The sequence below is a fragment of the Cryptotermes secundus genome, unplaced genomic scaffold (assembly GCF_002891405.2).
Source record: "Cryptotermes secundus unplaced genomic scaffold, Csec_1.0 scaffold369, whole genome shotgun sequence".
NCBI classification, from domain to species: domain Eukaryota; kingdom Metazoa; phylum Arthropoda; class Insecta; order Blattodea; family Kalotermitidae; genus Cryptotermes; species Cryptotermes secundus.
This window is the reverse complement of record NW_019725844.1, coordinates 2,000,903-2,024,565: the sequence shown is the minus strand read 5'-3', so window position 1 is coordinate 2,024,565 and position 23,663 is coordinate 2,000,903. Positions and strand designations below refer to the sequence as shown.

Here is a 23,663-nt window from a genome sequence, read left to right as displayed (position 1 = left end):
GATGTGCCTCAGGATAGGGATCGGTGGAGGGTTCTTGTGAACACGGTAATGAACCTCCATGTTCCATAACATGCTGGAAAGTTCTTGAGTGGCTGCACAATTAGCAGCTTCTCAAGAAGAGCTCATCTCCATGAGTGAGAATTGGCGATTAATAAGTAACCAATGACAAAATTCTATACTCATGGCACTGTCACCTGTGTGCAGTTTTGCACACGCTGTGGAGCCATCGTAATACAATGTTCACCATACACATGTTCATGAAACACCGAGATGTGTAAAAGGGGATATGCTGTACCATCACAAGTATGCTTTCCTGTTCCTCCACATGTTGTTGACATGCTCTTTTTAATGAAACATGAGCAATGGAAGCATACCACTTTCCAGCAATGTACTGAACACCTTACAAAACAGCCTATGATCCAGAATTCTGGCAAAGGAAACCACAGACAGTATTCAACAGCTGCAGCAGCTGTCACAGACATACATGTGTACATACATGTACACATACAACACAGCAGCATATTCAGCATTTGTGAAGATGTGTGGCATTTTTCACAACACTCCTACAACAGTCACAATGGCCAACTGATGCTTCCCTCCAATTCACATGCTTCAGACAGTGGTGCAGTACAGCTGGAGGGAAGGGCAATATTGGGCGCCAAATCTAAACTCATTTACAGTGAAATAGCTCTATCTCGGAAATGTTCAGAATAGGACATATATATATATACTTTCTTGCTTAAAATGACAGATACTTTGACCTCCCAGAATATTGAAACTTTCTTCCTGGGACAGGAGGTTACAGGTATCTTTGTAACAGGTCGTGGAGGCCCATAAGGTTGTGTGATGTTGAGGTTCGCACATTTTCTAGACAATCGACTCATAGATGGCAGCAAGGTTGTCAGCCCTACGTGCCGGCCGCCCTTTACCCCCAAGAATATTCCAATAATATTCTTGGTACTCATTTCTGTTAGAGGCTGAGTCAAGCCCAGGGCCATAGTGCAGCTTGAAGGATTAGGTCCACTGAAAAAAATCCAATGACCTCATCAGGACTTGAACCCATGACCTTCTGGCTTGTAGCATAGTGCCTCAACAAGCTACACTACCACATGCCCCCGGGTCCTTCTGTCAAGAAGATTTATTAAACATCTCATTCATTTGAAAAAATGCAATCTCTCAGACGGCAGAACTACTTCATACCTTCTCCAGACCTGGATGTCTGTTTCCAATGAGAACAACACATCTGAAAGCAGACGCTGGTGGATGTATGACCACTTGAATTCAGGAATACGAAACGGGGGCCTTGTTGGACCTGGACTGAACATAGGACGTGATGAGCTCTGCACCACCTGACATGCCTTCAGGCATTTTGATTCTGAAACATATAATATAATTTAATTCATATCCATCAAATGCTGGCACACAATGTTCTTTGAGACTATGAAGTGTACAATACAATCTGCACCGCATTTATTTCCAGAAGATGAGCGAGATGGTGAGGAGAGAGAGACACCTTTGGGAATGTTTGACAATGCTGTCAAAACAAAATAACATTTTACAGGCACAAATGGATATACATTCATATTCAGATTTAGTATAATATAGTATTATAATAATAAGAGAATTCTGGTAAACTGTAAAGATCAAAATTCCTCCAATCTCTCTCTATAATAAAATATCAAACATTTCCTACGTCACCGAGGTCAGGAAGAGTAACCAAACATATCCGAAAGGAATATGGATACTTTTATGGATGTCTCAAAATAATATGGACAGTTATGCATTTGCATTTTTTTGGTATCTTTCCTGCACCATTATGCTCCTCAAACCATATATATTGCAAATGAATGAACGGAAGATTACTGTGATAACGTCGCATGTCTCAACCTATCAATGAAATATAATAATTATTATGCTAATAAATAACTCTTAAGTTGCACAGTGTTCCTGAAAATAAAACTGTAATTTTAACTTCTCATGTATACTGTGGATTCTGATCCAAATTGCATTTCTATAACAAATTAACACAGTCGGACTTTACATGTTAATGACCGGAAATAACACTACAAAAATAGAGTCAAACACTAACTTACCAAAGTGAACAGGATCAACCTGAGTGGAGGTGGATGCACTGTGCGGCCTCTTCTGTGGTGAGTTTCTAGTGTTAGCTGGTAGAACGACTGGTTCTTCTTCCGTTTCTTTAGAGACCTGTTTCCTTAACTCCACACTCACATCTTCCTCCAACGAGTTGGATCCTGCATCATGGACAGGGTGTTCAGTTCTGATTGGATCACACTTTGTACTGATTTCAGAAAAAGCAGTACTAATAACATTTGGCACTTTGAAAGAATTAGTAGTATCTGGCACACTTTTGGCATGAATGTCTGCCACCCTGTCACTCGACTTTCCAATCCCATCATCCAACAAGTTTTCATTACTTTCACATGACTCCACTGTGCTCTCAGCACCTTCATCTAGGACAGATTCACTGTCTTCTGTAATACATGCCACCTCTTCTTGATCAACAGTTTTAAAATCCTTGCCCTGAAACTGACCTTCACTGTTATCCCCTCCACTTTCCAATGTTTTCACACACTCTTTACCCTCTAGTTTTGCTTCAACCTCAATGTCAGCAGTTTCAGCACTACTTGAGCAATTTCCCTTACTGTCTTTGGCAAGGATCAACACAGCTTCTTCTCCACTGGCCTTTTCTTCTATGGAGCTCTCATTGCTACTCCTCGCAACCCCTACATCTGCCTCTGAATCAAGAGGCTTGCTTTCCTCAGATTCCTCGGCTTCAGTCTCCTTCTTTTCAGTGCTTGTTTCAGCAGTATCTGTTGGTGTCAAATATGCTTCTGATGTATCACTGTCACCAACTTCACGTTCAACTTGAACAGTTACTTCGTTGCTCACTAAATTCAGAAGTTCAACATCTTCCTTGATGGTATGCTCATCTTGCAATTCAACTGCTTCATCAAAACTTTCAACAAGGTTTTCAACTGCAGGACTACCATCTTCAGACTTTGAAGCAGCCACATGAGTAACAGTCTTGGCTTCATTCTTGAGCTGTTCTGCATCTAAAACGCCTTTTGGTGAAATGTCTGTGTTGCTGCTGTTTTGCTTGTCTTGGGCAGGTAAATTATTACCATCAATTGGACACCCCTGCTCTTTGTCATCTTCTTTCCTGAGTTCTTCTAATGATTTTTCTTGTGAAATATTGTCAACTTCAACATTTTCGTTGGCTGTTTTTGACGTTACAAATTCAATATTTTCAGACTGTTGCTCATTTTCTTTGAATACAATTTCTTCTGAAAGACTGTTGCAAGCATTTTCTTTAAGTACTTGGTTACTGGGTTCACTTATTGGTGTTTCTGGATAAACCTGTCCCTGGTCACTATCAGGTACAATTTGATCCTCAGAAGCTGGCAAACACTCCCCATGGTCTTCAGTATCTGAGGGATTATCATCCTCCAGAGTAAGTGCTGAATCTGGTTTGCACACTTCACTGTAGAGATTACAAGTACTTGAACCTATGGACACAATATCACTGGGCACTTTCTCTTCCTCTAGCCCTAGCAATCCGTCTGCACTGCACTTGTCCCCAAGTCCCCCAGGGGATTCCAAATCACAGCTACAGGCCACTGAGCCTACCAAACCTCCCTGAGATGCCTGTTGCTGAGGTTCATGGATTGGGGGCCCACTCTCCCGAACCCCAAGGTCACAGCTACAAACTGCGGAACCTGCCGCACTGGAGGGCTGTGAATCTTGAAGTGGCAGTGCTGGTCCCGGCCAGGATGCGATTGGAGGCCTTGTGTGGTAACCATTGGTATGCTGTTGATCCCAACCTGAAATGGTGCTTATTGGACGTTGCTGCCGGACGGCTGGATCTGTGATGTTATCTGATCGCTGTCTCTCATAATGTTCATACATCTGAGCAAACTGCAACTTGAATTCCTCATATGAGACCTGTAAACATTTTCACTGTTTGAGATTTGGGACAGCATCAGAATAATATGAAATACAGATATGAAGATTACTGTAGGATGCTGCTGGAAGTGTACCACCTGTGAATATGCAATATATGTGGTACACAGAAATGTAAGAACCAGAATGTTGGGTATTAAACAGTGAGGACCAGCTCTGCCAAAATCAGCAGAATTTTTTCCTTTACTGGGCATGTTTGTGTCACTAGATAGAATAGGGTACAAAGTAGTGAATATAAAGAACATTGTGCAGTAAAAAGAGTATAAAATGTTGTGGATATGTATGCATAAAGAAAGAATCTGAGATGACAAATGACCGAAACAACAGTCACTGGATACCAAATGCAAAGTAAAGAAAAAGAAAACTAAAAGCACAGTGAATACACAGAATATACGAAGTGATGGTGGGACAAATTTAGAAGACAGACTGAAATTATTGACAATTATCCAAAGACTATAGTGATGCAATACAACAAAATATAGAACTGCAACAGAACATGACTGATTCACAGTATTCTCAATTTCACCAAAAATAAACAGCAAAGAGTGATATTACAATTTTCTAGGCTTAATGTTTCGTTTCTTATAATCACAGCATTCTATTTTTTATCAGTTTTCTCAAACACAACTCAGTGTACAGAAAATTAATACACAACATAAATACAGACAGCCTGAAGACCTACAGCTATGTTATATTCAAAATAGTAATTTTATAATTAAAAACATGGGAACCTCAACATTTTGACTTGTCCTGTGTCATGTATAATGATCCATGGATGTTAAGTGAATAAATAAATAAATAAACATCTCACAACCCTATGGGCCTCCATGGCCTGTTACAGGGATACCTTTACTTACTTACTAGTATCACATATAGCATACACAAATATAGCCTCTCTGACCTTGGAATGGACGATGGCCAGGGTGTCAACCCACACTCGCCAACCACCATATTCATGCTTGATGGCATGATGTAAAAGCATGCGGAACAGTGAGTACACCATGTCTGAAATCTTTTGCTCTTCTGAATTTTTGGGATGGATGTAAGCCATTGCTATTAACCATTCCTGCAAATATTCAGACATTCAATCAGAATCACACATAAAAGGGTTCAATTATAATGAGTAAAGACAGCATGAATACATAAACACACCAGTGTAAATACATAATTATTACATTAATACATTATAATATTAATATTAATATTAATAATATTAATACATAATTACATAACTCTAATTCGGTCAGTAAAGTGGCTGAATATGGAATGGAAAACCGCAGTTTCAGTATCTGCAGGGCCAGACTCTTCTTTCTTTCTTTCTCTCTCTTTACTTTTGCCATCATATCCAGAATGACTCTGGGATCCATGGGTAAAGTATCATGCTGTCTGATCACGAAACTTGCCCCCATCTGTTTTTGAGGTCTAGAATGTGCGAACATTTATATCCATGTCTTCTATCTGCCTTCAATGATTGACAGCTAGACACTGGGGCAGAACTTCATGCATCTTTAAAATTAACATTTTTATGAATATGTACAGATATATAATGTGACGCACATGACCATTGCTAGGCAACGGCTTGGTAAACATATTCCCAAAGTTATGCTCTCAACAGTGTAAGGACATCTGTTGCTGGGTAATGGGTCACTATACATATTCCTCCAGCAGCAAATAAGAGCACAGTAACAGAGGAAATATTGCAGGTGTTTACCGCTGAAGTTATGGGGGGGGGGCACATAACAATGCATTCATTCGTAAGTGAGTCATCATTCATCATTTGTCATTTATAAGAGAGTTCAGAGTCTGGTAGCTCAGTTGAGTGTTCAGCCATGGAGTGTTAACCAGCGGACAACAGAAGCTGAAGAATTGATCCATCCGTAAATTAGAACCAAGTCAGTCACAGCAGAAGGGAACATAGTCATAATCCAGCAAGGAATGGAGTGAGTCTTAAGCAGTCAATGATTGTGAGCTGTTACTCTTGATTGTAATTAAGAATGACTGTAACAGAAGCTGTCAATAAATCCAATCACCCAATCCAGAACTTGTTACTATTGGTCATGGAACCCCAGACATGTGACAATATTTATTTACATGTTAATATAAGTGATCTGAATGGCGTATGTGTGTGCGTGTGGAAGGGCATAAATGTGTAAGGGAAAACTGCTGAAGAGACCAACACAAGAATATAAAATAGTATTAAATTTTTATCAAATTATAAAAGGGATATCCTGGAACAATGGAACACAGAAAATCCAAAATTGCACAAAAATACAATTTACAAAATATGTTCGAAACCTGTATTAACATATAATGTTGCAAAATGGACTCTTACGAAAAGAAACTAACCTGCCAGACAGACATTTGCAACACTGTGCGCCGGTTTTCGCGGTTATTGTTGCACAGTAAAGTCATGTCAGAAAGAAATAGCTTCTTCACATCTAGCAGCTGTTCAGTCTGTTTTGATTGCCTCACCAGTGTTGCCACCACTTTCAGAATCACTGCACATAATTAAAAAATATCTTAAGGTGTTGGATTAGGGATTCTCACAGAAGTGCCTATGAAGAGTGCTATCTTCTGGGATGCAACACTGTGTAATGTGGTAGAAGATCACCAGCATTCTGGAAGAACACTAGCTCCTTTATCTTCAAGGTTGAGGAGTGGTCCAAGCAAATGCCAGCAGGCAAAGCAAAAGTATGTTCCTCTGAAATGTCAGAGGACTTCACTCAGATATAAGGAACTGTGTCCCAGAAGACAGTACTCTTCACCTTACATGTTATTTGCAAAACTTTTACTGGAAAGAAAAGGAACAGTGGAATATTAAGCAAAGCAAAATTACATGTATTATTGAATACTTTAAAGCATATTAAAAGTTTTGGGAATGAACACTGGACAACAAAACCAAAGATAAACACTTCAGTTGAGAACAGCACAAATTCATTTTTGTACAGTATTCAGAAGGATGTTATCTTCTGATCTGAATGGTGGAATTAAATCAAAGAGGAATAACATAGATCAAATAGGCCAAATGAATTATAGATAGTTTTCTGTAAATAAAATGGAAACATATGAAAGAGAAAAAAGAAGAAATTTAGAAAAACAGTGAATGAAAAGAATATGAAGGAAGCTGGACAGACTGAGCAAAAGCTACAGAGTGTCAGAATGTAAAGCCTACAAAAATGGGACAACCCAAAGAGGATGTAGACATTTCCAGATAAGAGACTCACTTGGGTTCTCCAGACGGAAGTGAGACTCAGGCTCAGGGTGGCGTGTATATAGAATCTGCTGGCTGATGTGTTCTGTCATGATCTGCAAATACATATTTTTCTTTAATAAAATGTTATACTAAAAGGAGATAAGGGAATATATCACAATGGCTCATTTCTAATCCATAGTACTGAATGCAAAGTATCACATTACTCTTTTACATGTGTCTATTCTTAGTATTGCATGTGAGACATGTTCTTCCATTTTTAGCCTACTTTCCTAAAATAGGTTTATGCAATCTTCATCCTGTCTATGTGCCTGTGTATCCCTCCATGTAAACTTTTGAATGTCTTCATGAAACTTTGCATGTGTATCATGGCAACTGAGCCCATTTCAATGGCATATTTCATAAATCCCTCCCATCAGTTTGTGCATGCATCCCTCCTATCATTTCAAAGCAATGGCTTGGTTTACTGCATCCCTCCTTTAGGTGCAAGGCTACAGCTTAGTAAACACTACCCATGGCAACGAATGCATGCAACAATAGAAGAATCGTTGACCGCGGTTGTTTGTCGGTCTGGCTGCGTATCCCCTTACTGTTGCTAGGTAACAACTCAGTAAAGATATTCCTGCGGCAATGAAGAATCGGAGAGATTGTTTTCTATGCAGTCCATGTTATATCAAAGGAAAGTAGGTGACTAGTTCTTCCCAGAACTTCATGTTTTAATATGGATCTCTCTGTTTGTCCCACATATATTTAGCAATATAAAGAATAGTTTTCTTACTAGGATATCAACTAATATAATTAGCAACTATCCACTATTAATGGATTCAGAAATCATGAGGTAAATAAACATGCTTTGTTGTGGACACATCACCACATTTAATGGAAAATAAATCGGAATTGATATCTGAACCTTGATAAAGTTGGTAGAAAATACTCTGAAATTAGAGACAAAGGCTAATAAACACATGCTAAGACACTGCCAAAATTAAAAACTGATAACAGTAAATGTACACACCATGAGCACAGTAAATATTCAGTATTTAAGCTAGATTTATATTTATGAAATTGTAAGATAAATCTTGTAAATCCACAACACATAAGGAATTCAACAAATAAATACACAACATTCTTGATCAAAGAATAAAGTGATTAATCAGACACTGTGTCTTTTAAAGAAACCTGGCTGACTCCTTCATGGACATAACAATTTCTGGCATCCAAACACTGTCATGCACCAACCAAATGGCTAAATCTATAGTTTATTTGCTGCAAATCAATAAGATTATTCATATTTAAGCATTCTGTATTCAAAGTGCATTAAGTAAAGACCCTGTATGTACCCATTTGCATATTTCATTTTCACACACACTCAGCATATTTCAATGGAATTCAGTATTATGTGAATTTTATTTAAATGCAAGTAAAACTGAACATAACTTTCTTAAAGGCTGTAAGACTGTATGGAACATTAGTATATTACAAGTGTATGCATCATTTATTTGCATGTAACCTACAACTTCAATTTCAAACATGTTGTCACGTGTTGGGCGTTAGTTACGTGACAAATAACTTCACGCTGTTTTGGATCCTAGCAAATATATTGAACACTTGCTCTTACACTTACACAATTCACAATTTCACAATTACTGCCTTAACCAAAGCTTTCATCTTGCAACTTCCACTCTCTTTGACACACACTCTAATACTCGTAACTCATACTCATACTGGATACTAGTAACTCTCTGGTTCTACACTGACGAATACTCCTCGTTATGTAGCTTCTGCACTGACAACACAGAAAACAGTTACGTGATAGCTACCACTGTTGCGTGACATCATGTTTACTGATTGCCTAGCAATAGTCTCTGCACGGCCTCCCCTGTTGCCTGACGACACAACATAGTGGGGAGGGGAGTTTACCGAGCATTGCGTAGTTACAGGATGAGTGGGGTATGTGACGTCACTCGCACTTCCTGTTGCTCAATCCAAGCGTTCACAGAGTTGTCGCCTAGCAACGCACCGATACAATCCGCAACACTCATGCTGCACGCGTGCCCTGAGGCCTTTGTGGCTCAACAGTTCCTGCATAGAGCCAATATGCCACAACATTTTCATATGCTGTATGTTTTACTAAACACAAGGAAAATAAAAACATAAAGTTTCATTTAGTAAAATATGTGATAAGCTTTCTGACAACAGATTTGTTTCTACAGGAACAGACTATATCGGCAATAAATGAATATTAAGACCAGAATTTGAAATCACACTTACACTTTTCATTACCTCCAACTACAAGCAGCCATTGACCATCACATACGTACAATTTGCATTATTCATTTTATGAACTCTTTTTACATAATGAATACCAAATATAAAGCCAAAGTGAATTTTATTAACTTTCTTAAAAGTGGTCCACCACATGAAACAATTGTACACAACACAAAATACAGACTTCATTTGAATGTACAATTAACTGTGCATTTAAAAAGTAAATTTGATATGAGGAATATTTAAGAAAGTACAGGATGATAATAATAATAATAATAATAATAATACCTGAGTGTACATACTATAAGTAGCTCCGCAACCATAAACTTGTACCTGTAATGTAATAGTGTAATGGTGTTCATGTGTTCTTTCTGGTGTTGATGAAAATAAAGTTTCAAATTTAATTACTGGTAGTAACTGATACTGGTAAATCAGTAAGACTGATTGAAAAGATGCAGGAAGTTAATATGATTCAGTACATAACTAATACTTATTCAGTATTCAAATATTACATTGTATGAATGATGCTAGGATAAATAGAGATAAGTTAGAAAATGGCTGAAGTAAAGGAATCACTCATTAAATGATATGAAAAGGATGAAACTCTAACGTTCCTACTACAAAATCAGTAACAAATAAACGTCAGGCCTATTGATATATGTAAAACAGCAAAAACACATTTAAAAAATATGTTTATTCTAAATTAATACAACTTTACATTCCTATAATAACTTGTAACCAAATCCAACACATGAGACATCATTCAGTGAATGCTATGGGGGGGGGATACTCAGGATACGGAATTTGGTAGGGAATCTGAGATTTTTATCTTGACCACCACAACAATCTACATGGTTAGAATGGTTCTTGTCTCCAACCAACCTACAATCCAATGTTCTTTCCCTAGGGGTAAAGTAACAAGCTGACAATTGAACTCAATTTCATGTCAGGGTTTAGAACATGCAGCACGTTACCACAACTTCCCTTATACAATTGCTGAGCCACATGATCTAAACTTACCTCATATAAGACATTGTATGTTGGAAGGGTGAGCGTTTCCTCATTCAAGAGCAGACGTTCAGCCAGAAGAGTATAGAGGTTGTGTGGACTCATTACATCATATTTTCTCCTGAAACATTAATTGCATACTATGTATACGCATTGATAGGCAATGACACACTAAACATATTTCAGCAGAAGCAAATGCACGAAAAATAGGACATCTATTGCTAGGCAATGACACAGTAAACATGCAATACATGCTGTCTTTTGTGGGTGGTTCGTGCTGAGAGGTTATAAAAGGACACAGTCAGATGACGCGACGAAGTAAAGAACAGTAGTACGATTAGAGCAGAGAAGCCAGAAGTGAAGTGCCAAGTTTTGGGATGCCAGCCTGCCAGGATATGAGCTCGGGAGCAGAAAAACTGAATTGAGTCAAATCTTCACTATTGGAAGTCACAGAATAAGAGCAAGAAAGTGAGTTAGGTGGTTCAAAGAAGACTTCATGTGAGATTTGAAGTAACAGTGAGACTGATCAATCCTTTGCCAGGGTACAACTACTGAAGACTGGGACCCTAGTGTGTGTGTGTGCAACGGAGAACTATAAAGTGTGTACAATAGCAACAGTACAGGATTACCTATAGTCCTGAGTACTGTGTATAAGGTGTCAATAAACGCAATCATCCAATCCAAAACCTGTCTTAAAAGTCATCCCTACACATGACAATATTTTCTTTTCCTCATACACTGAGTGGTACAGAATGACATTATAATGGTAGGACATATAAGTGTGGTGAAGGAGATTTTGTCATGCAGAAGAAACCAAGCTAATGAAATCTGACTATACATAGTGTTAATCATGAACCAAGCAGCAAATAAGCTTTTCTTTATTGCTAGTGGGGTGGGACTAAGTCCCTTGCACTGCGGCCACTTCTGGCCTATTGTACCAGCCCCAGATGATAGGTGAGGGTGATTGTGGAACAATTGGTGGAATGAAGATTGGCAGGGGAAACCGAAGTACCAGAGAAAACCTGCTCTAGCGCCACTTTGTCCACCACAAATCCCATTTGACCAGACCCAGGATCGAACCTGGGCCACCGCGGTGGGAAGCGAGCGACTAACCACTTGAGCTATGGCACGGCCAGCAAATAAGCTTAATTCTACCAGTTCCTCAACCCTTAAGCTTCAGTTGGCCGCTCCAACTTTGCTTCAAACATCCACAGTCACTTCATTCATGTGGTTCATGTTCTAGTGCCGCTTGGGTATTCAATGCATCTTCAGCTTCTACGTACTTATATATTTTAGAAAATTCATTTGGTACTCTTAAAAAGAGATCATGTCTCTTACAGAAGTTTATAGTAAAATCCTAATATAAAGGAATACCGATGAAGAAAATTAGTGTGTGCCGTATTGAGTAAATATGGTAAATTACAACTACAACCACAAAATTGTAACACTGAGGGTGTTTGAGAACAGGGTATTGAGGAGAATGTTTGGACCAAAGAGATGAAGTGATAGGAGGCTTGAGAAAACTGCATAATGAGGATCTCCATATCTTGTATTCTTCACCAAGTATATACCGTATTTACGCATGTATAGGCCGCGTGCGTGTATAGGCCGCAGCACAATTTTCAGACAGAAATTATAGAAAAAATAATTTTCTTGGAATATTATTTCAGGAGTAGAAATTTTAGAATATATATAATAATATAATACAATATATGATATAATATATATATATTAGAATATTTCGAATATAAGCCACACCCCAGTTTTCCTCTTGAATTTTTGGCAAAAAATGTGCGGCCTATACATGCGTAAATACGGTAATTAGAACGATCAAGTCAAGGAGGATGAGATGGCCAGGGCATGCAGCATAAATGGGGGAGAAGAGGAATGCATATCAGATACTGGATCTTAGAGAGATAGGATGGGATGGTATGGACTGAACATGGAAATTAACCTTTGGGTTCCATAAAATGTTTGGAAGTTCCTGAGTAGCTGCACAACTGGCTGCTTCTCCAGGGCTTAGCTCCACGAAGAAGCTATCATCTATGCCCAGTCTAAAAAATTACATCTTTTCTTAGTGTTTTTGATTGGGAAACCTAAAGGAAAGAAACCACCTGGAAGACTTTGGCATAGATTAATGACAAAATTAAACAGATATTGGAAAAACAGGATTTGAAGGTGGAGGCTGGATTCCACTGGCTCAGGACACAATCCTTAAGGTAATATTCTGTAAAGGACCAGAATTTGTTGCCCACTTGAGTATCTCCTCAAGGAACACTATGCACCAAGGAGTTAGTTACCAGTGATCCACCTATGAAAATGGAAATAAACTTGATTGAAAGGTACAGCAGTATTGTGATAAAACATACTTTAGTGTGGATGAATGGAGAGATCTCAGACAACTCACTTGTGTGTGCTGCGGCTGAGGAAAAATCCCAGTAACTTCAGAGCCTGGAGCCTGATCAGCAGGCTTTCAGCGGCAAGCAATTTGAAGATTGTGCGCACACCCTGCTTCACATCAAAAGCTGGCACCATTGAAGCTGGATGCTCTGATATGAGGGAAATCAGCATCTGAAGCACGTCATGAAGGTTTTCATCCTGCAAAAGACACACAATAAAATGTAAGCAATGCTGTCCCAAATAATCACTGGTCTTCTGTAGTGTCTGTTCATAATAAAACTTTCAACAGAAGTCATGATCAAGCAATCAGCATGCCTCTGAAATCATGGGCAGTAACCATACTGGTAGTGACCACATAAGCGTCCAAGGTTTCTGTTTCAATACTTGCATTATTGGATACATCAGAAAAATGATCTGAATCAAGTTCCAACAGAATGTTGTCACTGGCCATAACTTTCCTACCTGAACCGAAGTTTCATGCTGCAGAAAATCAAAAAGCAACAGAGGAAGCACAGAGGAATAAATGCATCTTCTTGCATTCTTATTATATTTAAGGGAATGGATTAGTAGTGGTATATATCTGGCAGGAAGCAGAGCAGAGCACTCTTCTCATTCTTATATATGAATAAAAGAAGGAAGAAAACAAACACCTGTCTTCACCTGCTCAAACATTGGGATTATGCATTCAAATTCTACTCAAGGCATGGATGTCTGCATTTATTTGGTATCTGTATTGTCCTGTGTAAGCAGTGGCCTTGCGATGGGCTGATAACCCATCCAAGGAGTCCTGATGACTGTCTGTAAGATTCAAATTTCAGAATACGTCAGACAATCTAAGCCAGTTAATGGCAGTGGTGGCGGCAATGAGAGCGGTGGAGGAAGACAGGAAAGAAAGAGATTAAATTATGATCTCCAAAGCCATTATAAGCATGGTGTTTAGAAAAAGAAAAAGGCACCTCACTGCAAGTGGAACTGTGGGTGTCTGCACCATAAGCAAATGCGTGACTTTTCGTTCCACTTTTTTGCAACCTATGTTCAACGTTAGTTAGTATTCTCTCGTCATTGCACATAGATGGCAAAAAATCAGTTAGTAAAGTCAAATATAAGCAGTGCAACAGGATGTTGCAATTTAACATTGTAAATAAACATACTATGAACTGACTTACTGTGGAAAATATAATAAGCACACCTCCATTTCTGACATTTACAAGGAACAGTGAAAACGACGAGAAGAAAGGTTACGCACAAGGAAAGAATGGAGTGTTGACACCTACTATTTTGGCAAAACTGGAGAGTTTAAATCAGCTGCATCTAAGGTTGTGAAACAATGTTCAGACATAGGCCAACAAAATATATGCAACTATTTGAATGTACTTCTTCTGTACATGTAATATATCACAACTGAAAAGAATAAGCCATTTTGCATATTAATTACAGTTTTAAACAAATCTACATTTAGTTACTTCAAATTAAATAGAACTGGCAGTCAATTACTTCATGCATGGTGGTGAGGTAGTTGAGAATACTCTGCAGCTCATCATCCTTCACACCATTGCCAATCATAATCAGCTGCTTCAGGAACAACAGGATGTAACCACGAATTGCCAAAATGTCCTTATGAGGAGGACGTGGTCCATCTACAAGCAATAAAAAGGCATATTTAGAGATCACACTTATTACGAGTCCTGAGATTTTCATGTTGACATTGATTAAATGTTTTTAGTCTGCTACACTCTGCAGAAACTTCTGGCACTGAAATCTTCACTGAATCCTGGAAGTTCCTCCAAAATGTCAGGAGTACTGTCTAAAATAGTATGACCCCACAATGAAAAACACATTCAAATATGCTAACTAAATTATTTCTACAAGCCAGCCAGTTTTATCCAAAAGGTTCATACATTTTAAATATATAAACAGGTCCATCTCCAATTACATCATTATTTTAATCTCCGTTCTTTTAAATAGCAATGTGAATTAATGTGAATAGTAAGCATGATCTGCACACAGAAAAGTTCCAAGGGGAAACAAATTTGGTGATATTAAGTATACAGCGGTGTGTAAATCTGTTATATGTGTACAAAAAATAGGGCTCTACAACATGGTTTCTTTTGAGCATGTACACCTCCTCCCCCTAATTCCTTTTCTTCTTCTTGTAGCATCATCCATTTATATGGGTCAATGAATAGAAATCTCTTATATTTCCCCCAAATCTTACTTTTCAGTTCGTCATCAAGTCTTCTCTCTCTTTTCGATGCTTTCTATTACCTCGCTGAATCAACCTATTCTGAGTAGTTACAGAGTTTTACTTCCATTACATTTTAATTTTGGGCATCAAACATTAAACTGGTAAATTAACAACCACTGCTGAGGCCAAGTACATAAGGCACCTTACCCTGGTAGAAACAACATGGTTGCTAATGTATCTGCATCTGCAAGCATTCTGGAAATTTCTTCTTTATAGTACATGGCATACAGGTGGATTAAGCAGGAAAGCCCCAATCTTTACACCATAAAGTGGAATTCTGAATTTTCCTTCACATATCAATATTTCAGAGCTTCTATTTTTATATGTCACCCAGACTGTTCTGCGTGTTGTTTGCATGTTTAAGTCAAATCCCACTTCTTCCACTTCTCTCCCAATAAACATATTCTCTACATCCGAGACCCCCGTGAATTACTGTCATATTACATAGTCAACACGTGACAACGTTATGAGGACTTCAGCTGATAATCACAACAAATTCCAAAGCTAGAGATGCAACAGAAATTTCCAAGAGCAAGAAAAGAGAAAAGTTACTCTGGAAGTTAGAGTTAGTGACAAATGTTGTATACAGTACATTCCCAATGGGAAGGTGACTCTTATTCTAGGAAGCAGAAGCACACAAATACAAATTCTTTCTTTGTCAATATGGGTACCACATTTGCCTTGATGTTTATTCCTTGCAGATATGAATGTCTGATGCAAAGTTAATCACATTATCAACCTCATATTAAGCACAATAGACCACTGTAAGTCACAGTGCAAGGGCTGAGAAGGCCCGCCCTTTATACTTTCATTCAACATCATATTGCATAAAGTCTGAAATTATTTTTCTTTACATTGTCAAATTTTCATCACATAAAAATATTTACAAACAAAGGTTATTGATATTAGTGATGTCTACACTTTATTTACAATATATACCCACTTTCTGTACAATAAACCACTTTAGAGAAAATAGATAAAGATTACTGTTCTCTTCTAGGATGTGTTATCTTCACATACACTGACATGACAACCTACAATTTCACAAATGAAACAGATAACATTCAATCTCAGCTTCATACACAGTTGGAGTATACTGAACCAAGAGAAAACTTGCAAAGTAACTGCTGGCATGGATATCTTATACCAAATTTCATCTGAATTCGTTCAGTGGTTTCAGAGATGAAACATGCAGACAGACAGATATACCTCTCCTTCATTAAAGCATTTTAAAAATAATTTATAAAAGCATGAAAATTACTTCATTCTTCTGAATACATGGTGCTTTAATAAGAAATCATTTCCCTTACACAAAAGAATGATTTCTCACACAGAGTACAGGACATACTGAGACTTCAGCATTGAAAATGAGAACAAAATATTGTGCTCATTTTACACCTTATGTTTAAGTGTAGTACAGTGTGTGGTAGCCATGTTGGTACCCAGACATGAACGTGTTAAAATTAAATCATTTGAGAAGAAATCAGACATACAAATTATTGCCTTCAAAACTTGAGAAGTGTTGCTTGTTGCACTTTCCACTTTGTCCAGTCTCTGGATGTTACTGCAACCTCCATTATAAGAGCATATGTACTGAATGGGCTATGTGTCACTGTATACAGGCACCATGGAGGATGAGTGGATGAAATGGTGATCTGACTGGCTAGTGTTCCAAACCATATGCTAGCCAATGAAAAGTCAAGTGGAGTTATGGAAGATGATTGTGTCTTGAGAAGTATTCTGTTCCATATCTTTATTAGTCTGTACCTGTCATCTAAGTTTATATTTTCTTAATGTTTTATTACTTCAGTGCCTACTCTGATGAAGAGGGGATAGTTGGCTCAGAACACTATCCAGTCACCTCTCAACATACACTTATTCTCACCTACAATAGTCAAGGATATAACCATGATGATAGCAACTGCAATGTCTACCAAAGGTTGGATACACTTCAAGGAGTGATACAGCTCAAAAACGAAATCCAGTATAATACAAAAGAGGTTGGCCAAAAATTATATTACATTCAAGGTTCCCACAGTCATGAATATGAACAGTAGTCTTCTGAACTGCAAGATCATGTAGCTAAAAGACAGCCCGATGTATCAAAGGAAAATAAAGCCTCCTTCTTCAGGGTCAAAGAGCAAGTAAAGCAAGAAACCAGCAGAAGCAGGGAGCAAGCTCTGAAATTTAGACTCTCTCAAAATCACAAGAACACATACGCCTAAGATCATGATTCAGCCAGACTTGGTTCTTAGATTCAGCACAGTAACAATATGACTTACCAAGCCCCTTGGGTGTGATACCACTCTTGGCACGTGGATTAGCTACCCAGTAATAGTACTTGAGTGTGTGCACAGTCTGAAGCACAGTTGACACACGCCGCACAGTAGAGTAGATCTGCGTGTCGGACAGGAATTCAGTGGCCAGGTATGAGTATAGGCGCGCCTGGACGGGAGCAGGAGTGTAGATCCACAGTGCTGGGTTGAAGAGCACATGGTCCAGCAGCTGCCACGTCAAGAATGAAAAGCAGAACAACTGCACCTTAACTGATGTGCCAGTCCTCTTTCAACCACCATTAAGGTTCTACAGCCATCCTAAATCCACTGGACTGTTATATGATGTGCAAGTCCTCTTTCAACTATCATTGCTGATCTATTGGAATCTTACATCCAGTATGTAAGATTTGAGGCTTTCACGGCAGTGACTATGAAGAAAGCAGTCTTCTGGGATTTGGCACCGTGTATATGTGGTGTTAACCGACGTTTTGGAGGAATGTATCGCCCCCATCTTCAGGGTTGAAGAAAAAGTTTAAGAAATCTGCAAGCGACAACACCGTGAGAAACGGTAAAGTCTGCTTTACCGTTTCTCACGGTGTTGTCGCTTGCAGATTTCTTATACTTTTTCTTCTACCCTGAAGATGGGGGCGATACGTTCCTCCGAAACGTCGGTTAACACCACATATACACGGTGCCAAATCCCAGAAGACTGCTTTCTTTTACATCCATTAGTTTGTTTTTAAGCCCAAAGTTACATAGTCAGTTGAATTCCTCTAAAAATCAGTGATGCAGGAAGGTAGAACTGCATAATTATCACTCACTTATAAGACCCCAAAAGCTCCAAATTTTAATGAAATCCAATATCAGGATGTCACTAATGTTTTTAGTTGAGATGGTATGTCATTGGCTGGTGTCTGACTTATAACACTCTACCACCATCCACATTTCTAGACTCAAATATAGGGCCACTGACCTACAGAATAGTAAAAAAATATTCACCTTTATGATGGCAACCACAGTGTTTGCCAAAATCTTTGATACAGCTAAAAAGTTATGTGGCTGAAATCTGAAGTCAAATATGATGCAACAGACTGCAACCACAACAGCTGGCTTTAAGGTCTGAGATTGATTTGTTGCTTGTTGAGTTCTGCCCATGTTTCAGTGATTACTGTTATTTCCACTGTAATAGTGAATGCCTTGAATGGCCCATAGGCTGAGTATATTTGTTGTGTTGACGGTTGATATAATTCCTATATATATATATGTCCATAGGCATCTGGGATGGTTAAGCTGACAAGGCTCTAACAAATTACCACACAAAATAACTGTTATATGTGGCAGAGGAAATGCTGGTATACAAATTGTGTCTAAGGATAACATCACAAGTGCTGAACTTCTGATCAAAGGCATCAGATTCAACACTGGCCAGTTAAATCTTCCCCTTCTGTCACCTCCCTTGATTGCAAGGTTTCGTGAATGTGTGGAATACTGCAACACACCATGGTTCTGAAACATGTCAAACTCTAGGCCAGACAAAAGTACCATTTCATTATCAGGAGTAGTAAAGCCTGACTAGTTAGTGCTCCATTTCATATGGTTGAGGTACTAAACTACAAACTGGAAGGACACAGGTTCAAGTCCTGATGAGGTCATTGGATTTTTTCAATTGACCTAATCCTTCCAGCCGCACTATGGCCCTGGGGTCGACCCAGCCTCTAACAGAAATGAGTACCAGGAATGTTCTTGTTATATTCTTGGGAGTAAAGGGCGGCCGGCACATAGGGCTGACAACCTTGCCGCCATCTATAAGCCGATTGTCTAGAAAATGTGGGAACCTCAACATCTAACAACCTTATGGGCCTCCACGGCCGGTTACAGGGATACCTTTACTTTTTTTCCCCCCCATTCCCTCACAGAAGATTAGGGATCAGGAAGATTCAAAGGACCATAACTGGAGGTACTGGCTACAATAACAGAAGGACTGAAATTGTACCACTGCACTAAAATCAAATTAGCCAATAACAAAATTGTAAGACTTCTGACTGACTTCATTCAAGGTGGTACAGAAATGGACTGGTACTTGTATTAAAATTAATGCAACTATGAGAAGTGAATATTATATTTCAGCATCCTGTTACACTCACACAATATATATGGACAAATACCGTCTTAAGTGCAACAATTTTATTGTAGTTTTTACTTCTTTTTCCTCCTCCACACTACATGTTTCGGCCCTAAATGGCCATCATCAGGTGTGTATCACTCACGCAACTGTTACACTGCTTGTTAAAAATTTAAAAACACCAGTCTTTCCAATGGTATAAAATCTTTGTCAATCTACACGCGTCAATTTGATCTTTAAATTAGCACTTTTTAAACCCCAATTCAAGTTAAAATGTCTATAAGATCTTTGTTCTCTTTCTTTTTCAAAATTTTCAATTAAAGTTTTTCAGGGTACATGCCCTATATCTACGGTGCTGCAGCGGCCACTTCTTGTTTTTATCGCCGTTCAAGTGTTGTTCAGTGTAGGCGCTCTCTGTGTGTGTCGCTGCTTATCTTTAATACATGTAGTGTGGAGGAGGAAAAAGAAGTAAAAACTACAATAAAATTGTTGCACTTAAGACGGTATTTGTCCATATATAATGAGAAGTGAACTTTCAAGGCCAATTACATTAGAACCACAAACAAACATTCCAAAACTCACCTGTTTCAGCAGCAGTTCACTATTTGAGCTGAGACATGTAACAAGGTACTTTGTAAGTCCAAGGAATGAGCCCAGCACCTCTGTTGTAAGATGGTCCCGGGATGATCGCTGGAGCATGTAACTGATGACAAGAAATCCTCGGTTCTGGATCATGTGCTGCTGAACTGTCTGGGAACTCTCTACCAGTTCACAGATAAAACCCAACAGCTTTGAACTGAAACAACAGAGCAATGCTATTATTCAACATGAAAGGGCTCAAACGTATATTTATGCTACAAATACATATATTCCTAAGAATCTCACATGGGTAAATAAGGGTTCAGACTGTGATCTCCTGACACCATGTAATCTTGCAGGTCATGCCACACCTCAGGCAGTTACATGCCGGCTTCCCAAAGCAGCTGCCTGGGTTCAATCCCAGGTCAGGTCATGTTGGATTTGTTGTGAACAAAATGGAACTAGGACAGGTATTTTTCTGAGCACTCCAAGTGCTCCACACTCATCATTTACCAACAGAAACTAGTACAACTGGCCAAATAGTGGCTTGCATACGAAGTGGACCCTAGCCAAAGAAATTAACAAAAAATAATAAACAAAATGAATAATAAACATTAAAATATGCAAAAAATTAATGTAGCCTTTCAAGTGAACATCAAAATTTCTTAGGAAAAATCTTTTCCCAAAATGTTGATATCCACTTATACAGTGTCAGAACCCAGAAGCCCACAATCTGAACACTCCTTACCATCAAACATCAAATCTTAGGTAAGTAATAAAGTTATTTTTTCTTAACGAATATCATTTCAAAGGTTGATCACCTAATATCGCAGTCATCTTACACTCATACATTATATAATGTGGTCCCTTTCCCATTTACTTCACCTCCTTCCTTAGACTACTTGCAATTTATGTTCTTCCCTCAGAAGAACAAACTGCAAAACTAAAAACTTGTATGATGATGCACTGACCAAAGAGAAGGGTCACGCTTCGCATCAGTAGAACCAATGGCACAGTCATAAGGCATGTCGAGTTGTGAGAACAGTGGAAAAAGAACCTGAATGCCTCCAATCGAGTTCAGAGTGCTGTGGATGGAATGGGTGATGACTGCCTTCACATCCTGTAACACAGCAAGTTACAATAAACTATAACTGTTAACTTACTCATGGTTATATCCCTAAACTTAGGACACACTGTGTGAACCTCACATTCATAGCTTTCCTAACCTGTTATAGTCAGTAAAAGACTGACATATTTCATAATTTAACTCTCTCATAGTGTATTCTTGTACATATCCAACCCAGAATGTCATTCAACTGTACTTTAGAAGTTAGGAAAGTGTTCTAACATCTCAGAGCTGCAGTAATCAAAACGTATTTATAAGCCATGGGAAAAGTGTAGAATATCAGCAAAAATACATTTGTTTATAGTAAAAGTAAAAAAAAAAAAAATGAAGTTATCCCTGTACTAGGCCATGAAGGCCCATAAGGTTGTGAGACATTGAGGCTCCCACCTTATCTAGACAACTGGCTCAAAGATGGCGGTAAGGTTCATTTGTTTACAGAAAACTTTAAAATAGTTTTATTTTTCCAAACATATCTTTTAATGCCTTCATATCCTGACATCACTTGCAGTATCCACAAATATTCACATCACTTATCACCATCCTCGTGACCACCACCAAAATTATTATCCTGCCAAGCAGGCCAAGTGGTCTAAAAGAGGTTTATGCTATATATGGTACATATCCGCTAACATTTCAGATGAACATATTGTGACGTGGTAAGAAGCAGCATGCCCACCCCTTATACATTCATTCATTCATACTTCAAGACATCGATATATTACTACCAGACCACAAAGTGTCATTTTAAAATTGTAAGATTTTAGGTCTTCACAACGGTGACTATGAAGAAAGCAGTCTTCTGGGATATGGAGCTGTGTAGATATTGTGTTAACCGACGTTTCGGAGGAATGTATCGCCTCCATCTTCAGGGTATAAGAAAAAAGAAGAAAATCTGTGAGTGAGGAACCAGCGTGAGCAGGTGTTAACAGGCTAATGTCTGTTGGCTAACATAATATCTACATGGTGCCACATTCCAGAAGACTGCCTTTTCATCTTTAAAATTATTTGCTTCAGCCTGAGTTTTTTAATAGAATTTTAAATTTGCCACAACATATTTCATTTAAAGAGGAAGACAAATCTAAGAAAGAGTAAACAAATTCTGCTGTTCATTTTTCTTACCTGAAGCATGAGGGCATGAGGAGTGTGAACAAAGTATGATATATTTCCTTTTGGTGCTGACTGGAGACACAACTGGCTGTCTGTTGCTACAGGATTGTACATAAACACGATGGCACTTGACAATTTCCCATCATACAGCACCTGCATCACACAAGTCAAAATAACACTACTGATGAATGATAATAACAGAAAATTACAATAACCTGTCAAACATATAACAGGAGCTATATGCAACAGATTACATACACTTTCCAAATGTTTACTTACTGTGGACAAAAGTCTACAATTTCAAAGCTAACTCACTGCACAGAGTGTGAAATTATCTTCCTTTCCACTTCTTTAAATCCCAATATAGGGAAAAAGCTTCAAATAATAGTTATTAATCTGGATAAGTCTGATACCTAATATCATGTACTCATTATTTTGTGTGATGTTCTGCTTCTGACAAACAGGTGGGTTACATTTGACTCCATGTAAAATAGGAGCTATAACTGACAAACACAAGCCAGAATTACAATCAACTCACAAATTACAGTGTGGGACCCCCTCCACCCCCAGTCAAAAAATGCTGCTGAATGGTTATTGAGAGAAACTTGTACAGTGACAAGACCTCCTCCCCTGATGTGTTCATTTTAGCACTTTATAACAAGAAATGTGGTAAAATGCACAGTATACCTTACACACACTCAGCATGTGTTGGCATCACGAACTTAAAGAGCACACAATGTTCAATTAAAGAACTTAAAAATTTATGCAATAAAGTTAACCCATTTCCACTGAAAACTGACATTTAGTGCCAAGTATATAACAATTAATTATTTCAAAATAATCACTATGCTTATCTTCATAACTGTGATCAACTGAATGTACACAAGTCCTGCATACCCATCACACCAACACAAACAAATAGCTACAAATACCCTATAAAAGTGAGATTAAAAAATGATAGGTGCATTAATGCAGCAAGCGTGATAGGTGCAACAAGCTGCTCATATCTTATATACACAGCTGCAATACACTGTAGCTCCAAACCATTCACGAACAGAATCCAGTGACACTAAGAAGCCTTATGGTGCAGGTGCCTCTAAATAATATCCCTCTACAGCCATGTACTTCTATCAGGGGTTGTATAGTTATTTGAAACATTTCCAGAATCTGACCAGCTGATCTCTGCAGCCACATGAATCTCCACTGCTTCCTTGAAGTAACAACCTGTCAGCTAGTCCTTCACCCATGGAAGGAAGTAGAAATCACACACTGCAAAATCAGAAGTGTGAGATCCATAGAGAAGCACCAGTGTTTCATGTTTGGTGCAGTTCTGCTTC

The 23,663-nt window shown here is 38.4% G+C and overlaps 1 protein-coding gene across 1 annotated transcript in view; it reads right to left on the bottom strand.

Annotated features, from left to right (window-relative positions):
* The window catches only part of LOC111863698 (neurobeachin), a 554,452-nt gene that overhangs the window by 64,671 nt on the left and 466,118 nt on the right, over positions 1-23,663 (bottom strand). Inside the window, exons 11-22 of the mRNA XM_033751163.1 lie at positions 22,339-22,479; positions 21,065-21,213; positions 20,097-20,310; positions 17,399-17,621; positions 14,366-14,508; positions 12,879-13,069; positions 10,484-10,592; positions 7,209-7,290; positions 6,331-6,482; positions 4,886-5,050; positions 2,094-3,966; positions 1,201-1,375 (exon numbers count right to left, since the gene is read on the bottom strand). Of these exons, the coding sequence (XP_033607054.1) occupies positions 1,201-1,375; positions 2,094-3,966; positions 4,886-5,050; positions 6,331-6,482; positions 7,209-7,290; positions 10,484-10,592; positions 12,879-13,069; positions 14,366-14,508; positions 17,399-17,621; positions 20,097-20,310; positions 21,065-21,213; positions 22,339-22,479 (3,617 nt within the window). The remainder of the gene's footprint in view (positions 1-1,200; positions 1,376-2,093; positions 3,967-4,885; positions 5,051-6,330; positions 6,483-7,208; positions 7,291-10,483; positions 10,593-12,878; positions 13,070-14,365; positions 14,509-17,398; positions 17,622-20,096; positions 20,311-21,064; positions 21,214-22,338; positions 22,480-23,663) is intronic.